The sequence below is a fragment of the Pimephales promelas genome, chromosome 9 (genome assembly GCF_988280905.1).
Source record: "Pimephales promelas chromosome 9, fPimPro1.hap1.1, whole genome shotgun sequence".
NCBI classification, from domain to species: Eukaryota; Metazoa; Chordata; class Actinopteri; order Cypriniformes; family Leuciscidae; genus Pimephales; species Pimephales promelas.
The window spans coordinates 1,572,759-1,594,136 of record NC_142777.1 but is presented as its reverse complement, the minus strand read 5'-3'; the positions used below and the strand labels follow the sequence as shown (position 1 = coordinate 1,594,136).

The following is a 21,378-nucleotide window of genomic DNA, read 5'->3' as shown; positions in this document are numbered from 1 at the left end:
GAAAGTTGAGACTTTGTTTCATATCAAAAGTAATCTGGTGTGTCCTCTCTGCTCCATGATGTGTGTTTCACTGCGTGAGAACATGGTGTGTGTGTGTGTGAGAGAGAGAGAGGCGTGGCTTGGCAGAATAACCAAAGGGGGCGGGGCTTTGCAAACGGTTAATTCCTTCATTACTTACACCTGGGGTGTTCCCATGACAACGCAGCACCGTGTCCATGAGCTAATGAGCTGTTATTACCCGAAATATCTTATTATTACTGTTAACATAACTGTTGCACTTAAATATACATGTTATCTTTTAAGGGTCTTATCAAGCGAAACGATCGCTCATTTAATAAATAAATAAAGTTTAAGTTTTATAAGCTCAAATGCTCACCTTGCTCTGTTCTGTGTGACTCTCCTGTTCGAACTCAACAAAATGAATGAATCTTTTCCTGAGTCAACTCGTTCATTTCGTTCCTCGAATGAACCAAATGACTCAATGAACGAGTTCGAACAGGAGAGTCACGAACGCGCGTCACAGAACAGAGCAAGACGAGCATTTGAGCTTATAAAACTTAAACTTTGTGATTTATTTATTAAATGAGCGATCGTTTCGCTTGATAAGACCCTTATTCATCATCTGGAATCGTTTAAAGCCCTTTGAACAGTTTGCACTGAAACTTGAACCGTTTGGTTCCCATTGAAGTCCATTATATGGAGAAAATCCTGGAATGTTTTCATCAAAAACCTTAATTTCTTTTCGACTGAAGAAAGAAAGACATGGACATCTTGGATGACATGGGGGTGAGTAAATTATCAGCAAAAGTTTTTTTTTTTTTAAAGTGAACTACTCCTTTAAATCTTGCCAGCTCATCCTAACATTTCATAACATGACAACATTTGTACAATGCAACTGAGATTAATATCTTTCCCTCATGTTCTTTTCTCTATCTTTGAATATAACTGTGTATATTGTATAAAGGTTGTATGTCCTAAACATGCCATCTTTGTATGTTTTGCAAAAAATATATATATATATATAAATATACTGTATATATAAAGCGTGTCCCAGCCGCGTGCGTCGCTTATTGGGTCCCCTGGAAACATTTCGGCTGTGGTCTGTGCTATTTGCAGTGTGTTTCTGTTTGCTTGTGTTGTGAGTTTTTGAAGCACACACACCCACACACACACGTCGTGAAACTGATGCTGTGCATTGAGCTCTCTCGGCCACCGTAACCATAAGACATTTATTTCTTCCTTAGTTACAGTAGTGTTTAAGTTTACATGGTCCTATCTATGCTTTTAGCTCTACCTAACCTACGGTCTATGTGCCGATTAGCTCTAATTTATTTACAGACAATCAGTGGCACATTTCCCAAGCTCAGCATTGCATCTAACAGCAGTGAAACGAGTCGCATCTGCTGCTGTATTCTGTCAGGGTGTGTCACAGTTACGGGAATTCTTCATGAGGATGTGCGCAACACTGCTATTATGATGAACATTTTTATTGTCTCAGAGAAATATAAGTGTTGTATTTAAAAAACACATGCGCAACACGATGTGCTTTATGTTTTTTTGACCGAAAAAACACAACATTGTGGGTTTAACATATGTGTCTGTATATATATATATATATATGCAATGATTAATCACAGTTAATCGCATCCAAAATAAAGGTTTGTGTTTACATAATATATGTGTGTGTGTGTATTGTGTAACTGTGTATAATTATTTTGTATATAAAAATACACATGTGTCATGTGTTTGGGCGAGGCAAAAAAGATTCAAAGATTTAAAAACAACAAACAAGTACAGGCAGGCAAATGGTACTCACACAAAACACTATAACATTAACAAGAACCGACAAAGACTAACTGAACTAAATACAAGCAATAATCAAACATAAGGTGAAAACAGGTGACAACTGGTGAAAAACAGGCTGGTAAAGCCCGTTCACACTACCATAGACATATACACTAGACCTCACCTGGGGGTTCTAAGCATGCGTCAAAACCGCCGCCATCTTGGAACAGGGGTCTTGTCATAGGAAGTAGCTAGGTAACGCTGCTATCTCTGCCTTTACTTCAAATTCATTGATGGTGGCGGACTTTTGTGCAGCGTATGAAGTTCACGGATGAAATCTGAACTAGGAAGAATGTTTTTTTTTTTTTTTTAAATTTAAAAAAAAAATTTCTTTCTGGAATCAATGATAAATACATGTCTGACCGTTGGAACAAACCAAAAAAACAAGAAAAATCGCATTCATGATGATTTTTGGTGATTTTATTTGCGTTAGACCTGTGTCTACTACATTGACGCTGATGCATTAAAGTGGAGGGGCTCCCCTGTTTCAAGATGGCGGCTCTATTGAAGCATTCGTTCTAATGAACTGCCGTATCCAAGGTGAGGTCTAGTGTATATGTCTATGTCACACTACAAGCGACTTGTAGTGTCGCTGGAGGGCGTTCCCACTAACTGGTTGCCTAGCAATGTTTGTGAGTGACATTCACGGATGTTACTCTATGTTAGACAACAAATGCGTTTTATTGCCGCTACAAACAAACATTTTGGAAGGAAAAGTCTAAATATAAATGAATCAGTACATAAAATGCATGATATTAAAGATGAACGAGAAACAGCGAGTGCTCTTTGCCATCGCGGCTATTTAAAGGGTTAGTTCACCCAAAAATGAAAATTCTGTCAGTATTTACTCACCCTCATGTTGTTCCAACCCCGTAAGACCTTCGTTCATCTTCAGAACACAAATTAAGATATTTAAGATATTAAGATCGCTCCTGCATACAGTCCATAGGCTTCTTGAGGTACTGGCTCTTGCTGTCCCCGAAAAGTCATTAAAGACATCGTTAAAATAGTCCAAGTGACTACAGTGGCTCAATCTTAAGTTTATCAAACGACGAGAACACTTTTGTGCGCAAAAAAACAAGAAAAATAACGACTTTATTTCAACTATTGGTTTATTTCTCCCTCTGCGCGAGTCAGGTTACTAGTTTAATAGCGTAAGCTTCTGTTATTGTACGTCACACGCATCACACACGTGACCAGCGTCGGCCAATAGTGAGCCTACGTGTGACGTAGCTCTACGCAATCACACTACGTTAACTGACTACAGGCCCATGGAGAAGGAAGTGAATAGTTGAAATAAAGTCGTTATTTTTGTTGTTTTTTTGCGCACAAAAGTGTTCTCGTCGTTTGATAAACTTAAGATTGAGCCCCTGTAGTCACTTGGACTATTTTAACGATGTCTTTAATGACTTTTCGGGGCCAGCAAGAGCCAGTCCCTCAAGAAGCCTATGGACTGTATGCAGGAGCGATCTTAATATCTTAAATATCTTAATTTGTGTTGTGAAGATGAACGAAGGTCTTACGGGGTTGGAACAACATGAGGGTGAGTAAATACTGACAGAATTTTCATTTTTGGGTGAACTAACCCTTTAACTGCAGCAAACGGTCAAACACCGGCCTATCTGTGTTCCCGAAACCATTCAGTCACGGAGTCAGTACGGTGAACACCACTGTATGTACACGGAGATATATCATACATTATAGGACAGTTTCTGACTGCTAAAATGAGCTTCTCGTTCAACTTGCCTCGGTCAGGCATTGACGAGTGACGCGCTCCACTGACTTCACTCCTAATGGCTGTTGCTCCCGAAAGTCGCTCTTCATTTGCATAAAATTAAACAGATCTCAACTTTATGCAAATGAAGAACGACTTCCGGTAGCGAACACAATGGCTGGCAGCTTTACTCTGCATTCGAGTCTGTGGACGGGCCTGAAGTGTGTTTTCATCATCAGCAGATCTGAGGCAGAAGTCATGAAGCACAACAGTCACTCGTGATTAAAGCTCTGCGCTGTGTGTGAATAGCGGAGAGATGAGACATGTGAAGCAGACCCTGGTTTGTCGTGGCTTCCAAATATAGCCTTACGCTTATCCATTCAGAGTTGATGATAATGACAACGCCACTGTCCAGTTCATAGACTCTTATCTCTAGCTCTCACACACACACACACACACGAGTCTACAGCTCGCTTTATGCCATCAATGTTCAGATACAAACAGCATTTCTCAAGCCTCACACATGCAGCAGGGGAAAAATTAACCCTAAACCACACCGCGAGTGTTAGCAAAACTAAGCAAACGTGAGATAAAAACACACTTTCTCACGTCTATCAGCTGCTTTCACGACTCAGTAACACTTCATTAGTTATGAACTAACGATGAGCAACACATTTGTTACCGTATTTATTATCTTTTTTAATATTAGTTAATCCAGCTGTTCATTGTTTGTTCGTGTTAGTTCACAGTGCATTAACTAATGTTAACAAACACAACCTTTGATTTTAATAACGTATTAGTAAATGTTGAAATTAATATGAACTAATATTAATAAATACTGAAGAAGTATTGTTCATTCTTAGTTAAAGGGTAACTAAACCCCTGGTGAGATCCTCCTGACTCCACCCACTGGCGATATTTGAAAATGCTGAAAAAGTGGGCAGACCCCAGCGGAGATAGAGCGGACGAAATAGATGCTAAAACTCTATCCTGATCGTTTTCAATACTCACAATTCCAATTCCGGACTCCCTACAGTGGTTTTGACGACACAAGATGGTTTTTATACTGCCAAGGGCGAGCTGAAACCTGCATACATCACGAAGTGCGGAACATCCAACTGCAGTAGCCACCGTTCAACCTAAAGAGGGCAGCACTGAGACGTTTTTACACCATATATTGTAGAAATAGAACACTTTATAAACAAATGGCAAAAAATTACTCGAATCAATGACTGTATTAATAAAGATCCATTCTTACAGATCATTAACTAAAGTTTTTTTTAGTGTGTAGTTACTCTTTAACTAACGTTAGGTGGAGTAAACGGGCCTGAAACGCTTTGAGCTCGTCCACTTTGACCAGTTCCAGGGGGAGTTGAAGACACACGGCTTTCAGTGTAAACGCTCATGTGGTCGAATGTGTTCAAACGGCCACAAAACACCGTCTCCTGACCGACTGCGGGAACATTATGGGGAGAGCGGGTTTACACTTCATCGGCTGAAGACCCGAGTTTGGTTTTATAGCAAACAACAAACCGCGAGTAAGTCACTCCCGCTAAACGCTCCAGTCTTTGATTTTGTGGGCATGTCCAGAGTGGACTGGTGGGAGTGGCTTTGGACAGCAATATGCCCAGTGCATTATGGGTGTTTTCCTTACTATTTGGCAAAAGGGAAGACAACAGCTGGCTTCTGTGCTCCTGAATGTTTCTATTTGTGTTCAATCACTATATGTCAAATTTCCACCCCAATCAATCATTAAAGGGGTGATGAACTGAGAAATCAAATTTTTCAAAATTTAGCCCCGCCCACCGATTCGCGCATTACACGCATAGCTAAATAACATAGATGCCTACCTCTGATGACAAATCGGATCGATCTACCGAATACAGAATATTGTGGAAGAAGACAGTCGCTGCATAAGCTTCCTCTGGACTCCAATAGGACTGCATGGATAAACTTTATTTTTAATGACGTTCAGCTGATGAGGTAAAACATTGTCCGTCTATATTGGATCTGACAGGAATGGTGCAACACACGGACTCTGGGTCGAACATGTATGGGCGAATCACTCCGGTCGCCATTTTACAACATTGGACGTTTTCAAAATAATTTCCCCCACGAGCATCGACGAGTGAGTCGAAACTCATTATAATATGCAAAACTGTTATCCACTCACAGCAGTGGGCGTTTACTTCCAAGTCTTCAGTGCGAAACCATACAAACCCAGCGGTTTTCAGCTAGCCTCAATAAAGGGTAGAAAATAGCCTATTACTTATTCATTTTGATGTTTTTCAATGCAAAAACCAAGTGAATGTCATAAGTTGACCTCAGACAACAATATAATAAAATTTTAAAAGCCAGTTCATGACCCCTTTAAATTCCCTTTGCCTCGTGGTGGCTTGGAATTTCAATGGGAATCGGATACGAGTTTAAAAGTGGGTCAGATGTCCAGATACACAATGTTAGTATCTGATTTAAAGCCACATGTCGGTTGTGAGACCCATATCAGTTCATCAAACAAACCAGAATCACTTATAATTAACATGAGAATATTGTGATAAAATCGAAGTTGAATGAAGATTTTGGCAAAATTGAATGACCATATTACCCATGCCTTACAGAACTGCATATTGCAATAAAACTTATTTACTAAATCATTGTTCTGACTTATTCTTGTTGTCTAGGTGCATATAGCCAAACTGCACAACTTTACATTAACTCGATTACAAGTCATCACATAAATACAATGCAAGATAAACAGACATAATCAATGGATTGAAAAGTCAAAAGTCACTCTGCATTTTAATAATTTTATATGCCAACTCGTATCTCCAGGCCTCAGATCTCAACGAATAAATATGTAAATTCCCTGCCTTTCATTGATGTTTAATACCCATGTGATCCTGTTGGGCGTTATAGCATTTAATAAATCGCCGAAATGAAAAGAGTGATGAAAACACCATGATGAATACATTTCCAGAACACGTACCGTGGCCTGATCCCAATCGTGTGTTTCTCAGTCCTGCACTGCATGCCAAGCCATACACTCAAGCACATTAAACACAAGCACACCATTGCCTAAAAATAAATCATTCATCAAACCTTTCAACAGATGCATGCATGTTAGTTGTGTGCATTGTGCTGTTAAAGCCACTGTTCCTCGGGTGGGGACTGAACACACAGTGGGAAATAATAATGGATACCAGATAGAGCTTTATTTGTGAAAATGAAGACAAAGAATATTCTGTTGGGTTCAATGATCCGCATACTCAATCCCAACCTTTCTGTATACTTACATGTGCTCAAAGTTTACTGATACTGTAGAATATACCAAATATCTCATTTAAAGCTCAGACCAAATTCTTTTATATTCTTTTCTTGACGGATACAACTCTGTTGACCAATTATAGCATCCACATAATAACAAGTTTGGTGAGAAATGAACTTGAACTTCTGATTGTCTTAATATTGGGTTTGATGATCTTCATCTTGTGCTTCAATGGAGCAAGAACATAAGTACACTGATCTATAGGGTAAATCTAGGCTTGAAATGGAGCCTGTGTGTCTATATGCTTGAGACACACTCTGTGAACATTTAATCTGGGAGATAGGATTCATCCGAGACTGAAACACAAAGATGCTCCCATGGATGAGGGATTCAATCATCTCTCTTTAATGACTCTGTTATCATGTCTGTTATGACAGATATAATCATCATCTTTGTTGAACGCAAAGTCAAATAAGTAAAAAAAGCAATTAAGAAATGAATAACTTGAACACCAGCAGTCATCTTCTCACTCCTACGCAGAACACACTGTCATCCCAATATAGTTCAGGATCTCGTGATATTTGCACAAGAAATCAAGCTATTAAACATCTCTATCCACATTAAAGCAGACTAAAATGCTTTTGATTTCTGTAGCAAGACGATGGCCAGCCAATCCATCTCTTACCTATCAGTGGTTTGGGTGTTGCATTCCCCATTATTCCCTATGATTGCTCTCCCTCGACGACAAGTGGATCGCGAATGCCTCGGCTCCTGATCCGTCCATTTATGAGCAGATATCGGGAATATTTTCTCAATCACAGCTGTGTGAGATCGCAACGCGTGCCCGAGTCAAGCGTCTTCATACTATCATGCGCACAGAAGCGGCTTTCCAAGCCATCGGCGTCTATTGGCGCATTGGCCAGCCGAACCCTCCCCGCGCCTCTCACACACACTACACGCGACGCGAACATCTACAACGCGCCCAACAACGCTGGCATTGCAAGAACGCGTCGCGGCGTCGATTCGTAAAACATGGGGCGTTCACACCGGACGCGTTCTCGCGTTCAAAATCAGCGACGGAACTGTGAACGCGGAGATCTGAAGAGGCATTGTTAAAAGCAAAACTATTTTTAACTTGCCACGCGTCTTAAAACGCAACGCCACTGGCGCGAGACGCAATGCGTGCAGTGAACGCGAGGACCTTGTGGTGTTCAAAAACAGCTGTGAACGCGGGTCTTTTTCAAGTTGAACTATTTATAACTCGATTCGCCGTGTAAACACGTAACGCTCATGACGCGACGCGAGGGCCAGACGTTTGTGCATAGATGAATAATTAGCGAAAACACAATACTGTAATAAACTAGAATTGTCAGCTTTTTAAAACGTTTTCCCTTTTCAAATTCGCTATTTGTTATGATTGCGTACTTTGTCACTTCCTAGTGGGAATATAAGAAAACTATTTTACGTTGTGTTGGTTATTGCACTTGAACGTCAAAAATAACATCATTATGCATGCCCAAAAATCACGGTAGGCTATTGTTTTGAAATGTTTGTTGCGGGTAAAATGTTTGACAAATTGCATTTAAATCATAGGCATATTTAAACGCTTGAATTGAAATATTTTATATTCTACAATAATAAAACTTCTGCTAGAGAGCCTTTGCGTTCGTTCATGATCCCTATGGTTGGTATAAGTCTTCATTTTATATCATGGCATAAATTGAATGGCATATTTTGATTTATATTTGAAGAGTTCAGATGCAAAAGCAAATGCCATTTGAAATTTTCTTCTAGAATGGTCATTCATTTTTATGAAGCTTGTATATTTAAGTTCAGTAATTTCACTTAAATGGCAATGATAATTACCTATTAATTGTTATTTAAGTGAAATTACTGAACTTAAATATAAAAGTTTGATCAAAATCATCATTAAAGAAGAAAATTTCAAATGGCATTTAGAGGCTTTTGCATCTGAACTCTTCATTTTTATTGGATGTGGTCACTGAGATAGTTTTGTAACCTGGCAACCCTGTTTGTAAGTGACTGATTAAATACCTGTAGATGCGGGTCAGGCTTATCATTAAGATAAATAAACAGCCTACTACTGTAGCCTATATATAGGTCAGAGAGGGTTAAAAATAAAAGATGACTTATAAATCACCTGGAGAAATGTATATTTGAATGTAATGTAGCCTAAACTTTGCATTTCTTCATAGCACTCAAACAAGATTTCAAAGCACTTCAAATACAGAAGAAAGCTGAAGAACAGCTTGTAAGCTGAATATCTCATGGCTACAGGATAATCGTGGGTATTTGTGAGGATGACACAAGCCCTTATGAGGAAATCCCCTCTCTAAGTCTCCCGTAACCTTGAGCGCTGGGATCATGCTAAAGCTGCTTCCGGTCTGCTGAGCTGAATGTGTCTCTGAGGAGCCGGACAGGCCAAACGCTGCCTGCTCAGGACAGCCTTCCTTTATTTATTTTTATTTCCAACAACAAAAAAGATTCAAATAAACACACAAAAATATAAAAATACAATAAGTATGTTGCAACATACCGAGAGAAAAAAGTATTATAACAATAGTTTACATTGTGCAGTGTTTGATCTAAACTGCAATGAGAGCCACGGTCCTTCAATATCCATGCATTTGACTATAATACAAACATGTCAACTAACTGTCATTAGAGTATTAGTAGTCTGTCTGCTTAAAGGAGTAGTTCACTTAAAAAAAACGTTTGCTGATAATTTACTCGCCCCCGTGTCATCCAAGATGTCCATGTCTTTCTTTCTTCAGTCGAAAAGAAATGAAGGTTTTTGATGAAAACATTCCAGGATTTTCTCCATATAATGGACTTCAATGGGAACCAAACGGTTCAAGGTCCAAAAGACGGTTTCAGTGCAAACTGTTTAAAGGGCTTTAAACGACTCCAGACGATGAATAAGGGTCTTATCAAGCGAAACGATCGCTCGTTTAATAAATAAATAACAAAGTTTAAGTTTTATAAGCTCAAACGCTCACCTTGCTCTGTTCTCGTGACTCTCCTGTTCGAACTCGTTCATCAAAATGAATGAATCTTTTTCCGAGTCATTTGGTTCGTTCAACTAACGAAATGAATGAACTGACTCAGGAAAAGATCCGTTCATTTTGATGAATGAGTTCGAACAGGAGAGTCCAACACTATCTCACGACCAATTCGTACGAATTCGACGCATGATTAAAAAGTGTCTAATTCGTACGACTTCACTCGTACTAATTCGTACGATTTGTATAAACCCACGTGATGGTTAGGTTTAGGGGCGGGGTCAGGGGTAGGTCATTCGTACGAATTCAAACGAATTGGCCGATTCGTAAAATGTGTACGATTTAGCAAAATCGTATTAATTCGTACGAGTGAGGTCGTATGAATTGTTACGAATTAGCCACTTTTTAATCATTCGTCGAATTCGTACGACTTGGTCGTGAGATCGGGTTGGGGTCACACAGGCGAGGCGCTTTAGAAACACCAAACCAACATCTGAGATGCTGCGACGCCATTGGTCCACTGGTTACTCCAGTTATCCAATCACAGCCGACGCTGAGGCACAGTCACGTGTGTTTTATGTTGCACATCGAGAGATTTATTCGGTAAATGTTTCAATTGTTGTTCGTGTGCATGTCTATTTATCCGTTCAAAATATGCATCCGCCTCAACTGAGCGATTTGGTCTTTTGGTTTTGTTCATGTCATGTTCCATGTCTGTCATGTGATCCTGCCATGTGTCTTGTCATTGGTTAATCGTCTGTCCATTGTTCACAGGTGTCCCTTGTCTTGTGTATTTAAGCCCGAATGTTTGCCATGTGTCTTTGTCAAGTATTGTGTAAGTCTTTGTCCACGGTTTTGTTTCATGCCACGTCATGCTTTGTTTTATGTTTTGATCCTGTTGTATGTAATGTTTGAATAAACTGCACTTGGGCACCATTTGTATGTGCTCGATACCATCCAGCATTTGCTTTTTTCAGTATCCTAAAATAAGGAAAAATAGCCAATGTACTTCAATACATTGTAATATAGGCCTAAATGTTGTTGGTGAAATACGGTTTAATATATTTAAGAGTATATGAATATATAGATTGAAATGTTGACCCTCTTGCTACAGTAGACTACACTCTAAAAAATGCTGGGTTGTTTTAACCCAATTTTGGGTCAAATATGGACAAACCCGAAATGTTGGGTTAAAAATGTAATGTAAAAATTTAACCCAACGGCTGGGTTAGTCCATATTTGACCCAAAGTTGGGTTAAAACAACCCAGCATTTTTTAGAGTGTAGGCTACAGCAGAGCCAATGCACCGTGAAATCCCCATGAAACATCTGTCATGTTTCTAGAAGGAAAGGCAGCAATAACTGGTTTACACAGGAGGAATGTCTGAGGCGGGGACTATTGAGCTGTAAACAAAACAGCACATGAATAAAAGCATAAAAGCTCTTTGTTTGGGATGGAATGATGTCTTGCAATGGGATTCATACATTCAGCTCCTGTTGCCAATATTATTTTATATTAAATGATTACGTTTTAAGTCAAGACTCAACTAGATCAGCAAGATTTTATGATGGGACATTTTGACAGATTCATTGACTTCATTAATTTCACAGAGTTGAAAGTCGCATGCACAGAACACATGATGATGATGATGATGATGGCATCAGTGTTGACAGCAGCTCAGTCTGAACAGCACTGTCAGCGTCCCCTCTCCTCTGGGAACAGCTAACACTAATCTGTCAGTCTGAATTCATGTGTCGTTGGCAGCCGTCGGCATGGTCAGCGGTGGCAATCAGGACAATGTGACTCGACAAAAAGAATATGCATGATTCAACTTCTCTACGAGACAATAAAGGAGAGGGACGTCATTTGCAGACTACATTTGCAATGTATGATCAATAAGTCATGGCAACGTATGTTTTTACATTACTTTAACTCATCAAAATCATTTAAGCAACTTTTTTTTATATTAAGTTATGAGATTCAACAAAGTAAGTCTGTTAAATGTATTTTCAGTTGTAATTACTTAAATTAAAGGTATAGCGGAGAATCTTTCCGAATTTTAGAGAAGACCCGCCCTCTCCAATTTTTAAAAAAAAAATGCACATGGACAAACACAACACTCTTGCTCCCGAGAGCTAGGGAACGTCTATACGCCTTGCACAATTATGTTGCAAATTCTAAACGAACTAAAAAACATTCATAAAAAAGACAACATGTCAAATGCCCTTCCGTGTTTTATTTACTTATTATACTGATCGATTGAGTGACCGAGGACTCAAGACATGGTATGTGCAACCCTGTATCACACAAAATACGATCTGAGGAAACTATTTTGCAAATCGCAATTACGTTACATAGCAACATATAAGCAGTGCTATTACGTTGGTCCTTAACCTAATATGTCTCATTGTTAATACGTTATTTTTATACATAGTTGCATATGGAGAAGTAGCTTGTTGCATTTGTGTAATAATAAACACACAAGATTTTAGAATATTTTAGCGTGATACCATTTACCATTTTGGACAAAAGGCTACTTTAGACAAATTGAGATGTTTACCGTGTCTATGCGTTGCATGACTCGTGCCAGGGCTAGCATTGTAGCTTGCATTAACTTTTACTAGTGATTTTAAATGGATTTCTCCAAATAGCGTGACAAACTTTACCTGTATAGTAGAATCTTCGCGACTGCGGCATCAGTGAGAAGCCCAACCTGTGCTTTTAGCGTGACGCCAGCGTGTGACATTCACCCAAAATCACTCTGGTCTTGTTTCTATATTCTGCGGCCTTTCTCTTCTTATCATACACTTCGTATACATTTTTTCTCTTTCGACCCTCAGCCATTTTCAAAGGAATGGCTGAAACCGTAACTCCGACATAATACACATGAAAGTGAAAACTACATGAGCACGTAGCCTACGACGGCCTTACGTAAAACATATCACCAGAATGATTGACACTTAGGTGGACCAATAGTATAGACTACCCACCCGGAAAAAGAAAATCCTCCGCTATACCTTTAAGGCAGAAACTGAACTTTAGAAATAAGTGGACAGTACTGACCTGTCACCCCCCTTTTCGATAATTGATATTAAAATGCACTATACAAACTTAAATGGTTGTAATTCAAGAATGCTTTGGAATATACACCTAAGTTTGGTCTTGTTTTAAAGAAAACAATCAGCAGATTATTACTAAAGTGAAAGCACTTCAAAAAATTAAAGTATGAAAAAGTTATGCAAGTTATAATTTACAGTAAATCAAATATACTTTATTAATAGAGTTTTTTTAATATGAAATAAATATTTTACAAAATATTTTTTACTATAAAATGAAAGCTATATATCTAACCAAGTTGTGTTCCAAATTTGAAGTTGATATCACAAAAATTGAAGTTCCCATGAGATTTTGTTCAGGCGTAGTACCAAAAATAGCCACCGGGTGCCATTGAATTCCATTGGATTTAATTGTATGCATTTTGCCATTTCTATCCAAATATCACTTCTGTCACTAAATATGGAACCTTGAGACTCAGACCTTTCTGAAAATATGCGTTTTGTTAAGATTAGAAAAGGTTTTCATAATAAATTATGTTTTTATGTTATTAAATTATGTTTTATTATGAACTTTTAGCACTAAAAACCCAATTTCCAATTATTAAAAGTGTGTGCGTCGACTTTTTGTGACAAAGGTCAGAAACTCCTATAATGACGTCGATATTTTGAGGCGCACTCTTGTCATAAATTCATATATTACTGTTCATTCATAATTTGTAAGACAAAAAACAGACCTAAAATATCTATTTAGGAGTCTTAGTCCTTTCCAATGATATATAGTTTGTCATGAATAGATTAGGATTTAATAGTAATATAGTGAAGTAAAATTAGGTTAAGTGAGGGGTTAAAGGGGTCATGACATGGATTTTTTCCTAGAGGTTGCCCTACAGTGCTAAAGTAATACAAAAAAAACAACGACAAACAAATATACAATAAATGCGGGAAAACGACTATTTTCAACCTTCATTCTCACCCTCTCTCTGAAACAATCTGTTTTTAAGTCCTAAACAGAGGCGATGCGAAAAAGTTTTCAGCAACAAGCAATTTGTCTGTCCACACCAGACGCATCTAAATCAATCTTAAACCACAGCCAATCAGAACAGAGTGTGTGGGCGGGGTCTCTTGTGGCAAGTACCCAGCACCAGAGCGAGGAAATGAGTATAATCAAATTCACAAATATCACACATTTTAAACATTGTTAAAAATACATACTGAGTGTTCGTGTTCGTTCACTGTTTGAACGCTCTTGTTTCCACAATTATATCGTAAAGGCTCCTTTAAGGCTTGTCAGTGAACAAACACTGTTTTGATTGGCTAACGTCAATGCAAAGGAAACAGTATCAACACACACTCGCTATTCCATGCGAGTAAGTGTTCTGAAAACACTATCCATATAAAACCGTCATTTGCAAACAAAGCATTATCAAATCATTTACTTGTGAATTGTGATGCTTAATCTTTCAACGAAAGTTTCTTTGTGAACTCTCCATTGCACTGTGCCTCGATTACAAAATAAAACGCCCGAACAAACATATAATCATCCGACTAATCCAGGACGCTTTTAAAATAAACCATCGACTTGTTTCCGACACACTGATTGATCAAAGCAAATGTTGTTTCACTCTTCCATTTGTCCAGTTGTCAGCTCAGACTCAAGCGCGTGGAGTTTGTCAGAAACTGAACACATCTGTATACTGTATCAGTGTAGACAGCATCAGTGATTATAATGGCATTTGTTTGCTTTTGACGCTCACCTCACATCCAGGGTAGGCAAATATCAGCCGTTTAGCGACTGAACGCCAGTGGGCGGAGCCTATGGTGTGATGATGTATAACTATTCCCCGATGTCCTGCTCTGAAGGCGGGCATATGCAAATGTATTTGTCAGTGAGTCAAAATGAGCTGTTGGAGTTTTAATGGTACAATGACCAATTATGTCAAAAGATCAAGACAAATTCGATTTCACATCATGACAGTCCCTCCAGAAAAACGCGATTATGCGATCGCTAAATTCAATGCAAAATCAGCCAAAGTCCGCATATTTATGCGGGGGCCGCATTTTTTCAAATACGCCGCACTTTCGCCGCATAAATTGCAGATTTCCGTGGAAAATATGCGGGGTTTGCATAATTTCATAATCCTCGCATTTTCGTTGCAAAAAAAGTCACATGTATCTTAGCAGAAAGTTGAAAAATGTTGCGTTTGCTTCACACAAGAGCAGCCATTTCCCCCTGTTTCCATGGGAACGTTATGAAGTGACGCAATTATGCGACGCCAGACAGACTCACGGAGGCGATTGACATCTCACAAATCGAACTCGTATAACTGTCTGTCACACGTTCTACTGTCACATCGTTACTTAATAAACAACATAAGATAAAAGAAGTAGCATCAAACAGAAATTACCCGCACAGATGGGGCGTTCGAGGCGCATATAACACTGCAGAGAGTTCAACAGGGAACGCGCAGCTCTTAAAGGGGCCACACCTTATTTACACTCGTTACAGTCTGAAATAAAACAAGATGAGAAATTAAATATTCCCAGCACTTTCTATGATGTAGTATGCTTGTTTATCAAAGGAAGTAATAAGAAATGACTCTTACCAGTCCCACCAGGATTTCACGATTTTTTTTTGTGATTTTTGCGATCAAAATGACTGATTTTGTGGTGGTAATTTCCAAAAATTTGTGAAAAAAATTGCGATTTATATATAACATTTACCATAATAGTATTCAGTCCTTCCAGAAAAACGCTGAGTTTTTTTTTGTGATTGTTGCGGGCAAAAATTGATTGATTACGTGGCCCGTTTTCTTTAAAAATGCGATGGAATATGCGGGATATTTATGCAATTTTATGCGATGAAATTGCAGGAATTTGCAAAAATTGAGGGAACTTGCAAAAATTGCGGTTTGATGAAAAAGAGAAAAAAAGTGATTCCCCCAACATCCTGTTCTCACTAGGCTAATGTAAGAGTCATTTCTTATTACTTCCTTTGATAAGCAAGCATACTACATCATAGAAAGTGCTGGGAATATTTAATTTCTCATCTTGTTTTATTTCAGACTGTAACGAGTGTAAATAAGGTGTGGCCCCTTTAAGAGCTGCGCGCTCCCTGTTGAACTCTCTGCAGTGTTATATGTGCGCCTCAAACGCCCCATGTGTGCGGGTAATTTCTGTTTGATGCTGCTTCTTTTATCTTATGTTGTTTATTAAGTAACGATGTGACGGTAGAACGTTCGACAGACAGTTATACGAGTTCGATTTGTGAGATGTCAATCGCCTCTGTGAGTCTGTCTGGCGTCGCGTAATTGCGTCACTTCATAACGTTCCCATGGAAACAGGGGGAAATGGCTGCTCTTGTGTGAAGCAAACGCAACATTTTTCAACTTTCTGCTAAGATACATGTGACTTTTTTTGCAACGAAAATGCGAGGATTATGAAATTATGCAAACCCCGCATATTTTGCACGGAAATCGGCAATTTATGCGGCGAAAGTGCGGCGTATTAGAAAAAATGCGGCCCCCGCATAAATATGCGGACTTTGGCTGATTTTGCATTGAATTCAGCGATCGCATAATCGCGTTTTTCTGGAGGGACTGTCTTACATTAGCCTAGTGAGAACAGGATGTTGGGGGAATATCTTTTTTTCTCTTTTTCATCAAACCGCAATTTTTGCAAGTTCCCTCAATTTTTGCAAATTCCTGCAATTTCAGCGCATAAAATTGCATAAATATCCCGCATATTCCATCGCATTTTTAAAGAAAACGGGCCGCGTAATCAATCAATTTTTGCCCGCAACAATCACAAAAAACTCCGCGTTTTTCTGGAAGGACTGAATACTATTATGATAAATGTTATATATAAATCGCACATTTTTTCACAAATTTTGGGAAATTAAATTACCACCACAAAATCAGTCATTTTGATCGCAAAAATCACAAAAAAAAAATCGTGAAATCCTGGAGGGACTGTCATGATCCCTTTAAGTGTGCAGAAAAATGGCGCATATCCCAAAGCTGTCCCAGAACCGAGCTCTTTGGAAGAGGATGATGTCACGCTGCTGGTAAGACTTGGGCAATAGCCTGACAATTGCTGCCATGCGGTGGAGTGACTAGTCCCTTGGACAGCAAAGTGTTACAATAGCAGTATTTCAATTCCCGTCAAAGTTTCAAAGACACTGAAGAAATGGTGAGCAGATGGCCAACTGGGAGGACTGCATGTGGTTGTCTGAGCAGCATGGGAATCTTGTCCAAAGCCAAACTCACAGATCTAATGACAAAATGAGTCATGACCACTGTCTAAGCGGGCTGAACGTTTTCATTAAACGCATGTGTGAACTACAACAGCCATGATTTATAATATAAAATCCATGCAACTACTGTTTTCTGTTCCCTTGGCTGAGCTATTATGCCACAGTATGAATAGAGCGCTGGAGTCGTGACGTTAAAACCCAAAAGACTAATTCGTCATTCAAGATTTTCCCTGTGGGTTTTATAAAGGGATTTTTCAATTTAAGACTTAATATAGCCTTTGGTAAACATAACTTGACCATACTTGGACGTTTTGTTACACACACCCATATCAAAATGCTAATTTTGAAGCTGTTATGCTTATTTCTAATAAGTACCTAGATAAGGGGGAGTGAATGTGTGAAGTTCACATTGTAGAACAAAACATCCAAGTATCGTCAACTTATGTTTATGTAATCGGTCCTATTAGACCCACTCCGAGCAGGATTCGAACCAGGTTCTTTGGCGGGCGCTAACAAGACTGCGCCTCTAGTGTCAGTCGCTAGCGTACCTCTTAAAACCAGAGGGGCTTTATACACACACTTCTTACTGGGCTACATTACACTCACTCCCATCCGGGTCATGGCACCAAATGTAACCCGTCCTACTAAACTTGCGCCGAGTGGGATTTGAACCAGGGTCTCTAAAGGACCCAACTGCTAGCATCAGTCTTGAAGCCAGGGGAGTGAGGTTTACACATAAAGCTCTTACTTGACTACATTACACTTACCGCAGACTTACTTTACCCCATTATATAACACTTAAATTCATCATGGTAGTCTTCGTCAACACTACACTTCCCAGGATCCCGCTTGTCTCCTCACCTGAACTCACTCACTCATTAGCCACCTGTTTCTCGTCGTGGTCATCTGTGTCACCTGTCCTCAACTCGTTATTGTTCAGTTGTATCTGTATTTAGTTTCCTTCACTTCAGTTAGTCTTTGTCGGTCGTCATCAATGTATAGTTGTGTGAACTGAAGTCCTGGCATGTTTCCCTTCATCTCTATAAGTTAAATTTGTAAATAAAGCATCTACATCGAGTTCCTTTTGTCCTTGTCTTCTGCATCCCACACAACGCCCGACAGCATCATTATGTGTACTATCTTATATATCAGTTTGTCAATGAAAGCGGTCATTGTGGAAACAAAAGCAAGATGATCAACTGTTGTTCACAAATGATAAAGATATGACATGACTGGAAGCCATTTGTGAACTAGATATTAAAGTAAATATCTATTTATTTTGATCTACTGAAACCATAAGTAAGTCTATTTAAAAAGCAGAAGTGCAGATAAGCCACTGTTAAACTATAATCTAAAACAGCATTGTGGTGGGGTTGGTTTAATGGTAAACATCAAACAAGTTGGGAAGTTTATTTTAAGCCACATCACGTAATTAACATTTACAGCCTCTTTTGACTATTTGGCCTCTTAAAATATGCCCTTTAAACGAATCACAAGACAACAATTCTCATGATCCTGCCATGGTCGAGGTTAAGACAAGGCCAAGGTTTTCTAAACACAATATCATTTTAATTCCCCTCCGTTGATCACTTGTAACTTATCTCTCCTTATTTTCCCTATACTATCAGAGGGGCTGAATAGCATTATCCCTAAAGCAACTGTCATCATCCATCTACTTGGGCACTTAGGGTCACTATAAGATAAAATGCTCAAATTAGTCACAAGTTTTAAAAAAACAATTCACACTGAGAAAGATGATGAAGCAACTGACCTTTTTAACTCAGAATACCATGATGCAATGGGTTGTCCATCCAATGGATATCCGCCGGTAAACTGTTTTACATATCCAGATTGGCAAAACTGGCATTTACGCAAATATGCCCAAAATTCAGTCCTTGAGGTCTTAAATTTCAAGTTACGCGTTACTAGAGTATCAGAGGTTTATTTGACGAGGTTGTTGAGGATCATGTTTTCTAAAGAGCAGCAACACATAAACGGACAGAAGATAGTGTAAACCTTGACAACAGAGGTTGACTTGCCTGACAAACCCCTAAGGTCAACAGGGGTCAAATACCAATGGAATATTTCAATGACTCTCCTAAAGTGAGGAACACACAACTGACCAAACCTGCATGGTAGAACAGGCTAATTGTGGTAGACCACCTATGGTGAAGATATTACAAAACCAACGGACAATGGTTACTATGGGAATATTATAAAATTGATAAGACCCTAAAATCTGATTGAATTAATTGCATTTAAAACTGGTGCTAAATAACCAATGCACACAAATTAGAGCTGAACGACTCTGGATAAACTTATGTCCATTTGTCTTTGTCTGTCAACAAACAAAACAAACCAAAAACACATGTTTCGGGAAATACGTGTTTTTTGAGAGGATAAAATGTTTTTGTTGAGAAAGTTTGTCTATGTTAAACTAATTATTATTTCTTTTAACATTTTTTTACTTTCAAATAGAGGTTAAAAACCAAGCAAATATCGGGCAAAATAAATCGGCAGCATTAATCGGCCGACCCGGATTTAAAAAAGATCGGTATCGGCATCGGCTTGAAAAAAAACATATCGGTCGACCTCTAAAACTGAGAATCACGATTTTTTGGTTTAAAGTAGGGATCGCGATTCTGAATAGAGTAGACAACTAAACAAAATAACATGATTTATTAGTTTCTAACAAAATGTTAATCGCTGCAGTCTATTAAAAAATATTTTATTAATCTGAATTTTTTAAAATCGGTTTGATTCAATGACTCATATGGACTTTACTTGTTTCATTACTGGATGAATCAGCATTTTTGAACAAATCTCTTGAATGAATGATTCAATGAAGCACCAAGTTACTTTCAGAAGATAATTTACTCTATTTTAACCGCTACCGTGGACATCACTGTTTATATCCAAACTATAAACTTTTGATTGATCGTCTAAATTATTGTAAGACAGAAATAATGATGCTGTGAGGTTTGAAAAGACTGTTTGTGAAACAGTGACAACGGATCTACAACAGATCTGAACGTTTACATTCAAGATCGCTTGAATCGAGATCTTTTAATTAATGAGTAATACAAGTGTGATGACACATCAATTAAATTCTGTATTTAACTAAATAATTGCAACGGTTAAAAGCGGGATATTTAGACAAACAGTTAATACTTAGGCCTAAAGGAATACTTTATTCAGATGTGCCAACAGTAATGGGTTTTTGTGGTAAAATTACAGTAATGCATAACTGTATTAATACATGCAGTATGCGCATATGGATCCCAGACACAAATAGTTTATTGTAGTGATTTTGTTTTTACAGAGTTTTTTTTTTTTTTAAACTACAAAGCAAAAACGTTGAATACATTGTTAATGTGGAGAAAGCCTGTCAATGTCCTTGGATGTTTCCATTTGACCTGCTTTTCCAGTGAGACATGGACTCCAACAACAACATGCCCAAAACGTGACATCTGATATTTCGAGGTCAAAGGGTGGTTAACGTGGGAACCAGCTTAAAAAACAAATGGCATCCTTGGTGTAACCGCGTCGTCCAATTGCTCGTTTCTGTGCAACATAAGTTTCACATATGTAAAGGGGCACAAGCAAATGTGTCAAATCTCCTTGATGACAAAGGACTGCTGGTAATCCCCCTCCTACTGATGTAGCACAGTGCTGTTATTCCAGAGAATTACGCTATTGAAAACCAATGGAATGTGGCCATGTGTTCTAAATAGGGCTTACGCATCATAAGATTTAATGTGAACCATGTGAATTTTGAGATTAATGAGATTTTGTAATACTGCATGTTTAAGGGAACCCTAATTAGCATGTCAGCACAATCGTATTTGAAAAGTTTACAGTAAATTGAATAAAACAAATACTGAAGAAAATGTGAGTGATGGCAACACATGTTTGCTTACTGATCCAACCTAAAGTCTCTATGCTATTATGCAGGATTTGTCCGTTTTTTTCAGGTTTGCGCCAACAATCTTTAAAGGAGCTGTATGCAAGATTGTGGCCAAAACTGGTACTGCAATCACACAAATTAGGGTGTATCCTCACCTTCCCCCATGACTCGAGGTTGCCAGATATAACGTAGGCTGCTATAAGAAGCTTCCAATGGCAAGTGACGGGTCCTACGAGTCCCATCGTGAGTTTTTTTTACAATCTATTTCGGACTTTGTAACCATATTTCGGATTCATATAGAGTTTTTCGGGGTTTC

At 38.6% G+C, this 21,378-nt stretch overlaps 1 protein-coding gene across 2 annotated transcripts in view; it reads right to left on the bottom strand.

Moving 5' to 3' along the window:
• neurl1b (neuralized E3 ubiquitin protein ligase 1B) overlaps positions 1–21,378 on the bottom strand; it is a 50,879-nt gene that overhangs the window by 12,735 nt on the left and 16,766 nt on the right. Inside the window, exon 1 of one of the 2 annotated variants that reach the window (XM_039653843.2) lies at positions 7,510–7,800. The exons of the other annotated variant lie outside the window; for it this stretch is intronic. Coding sequence (XP_039509777.2) covers positions 7,510–7,540 — 31 coding nt within the window. The 5' untranslated portion in view covers positions 7,541–7,800. Of the gene's footprint in view, positions 1–7,509; positions 7,801–21,378 lie in introns of those variants that run through there. 2 annotated transcript variants of the gene reach the window in all.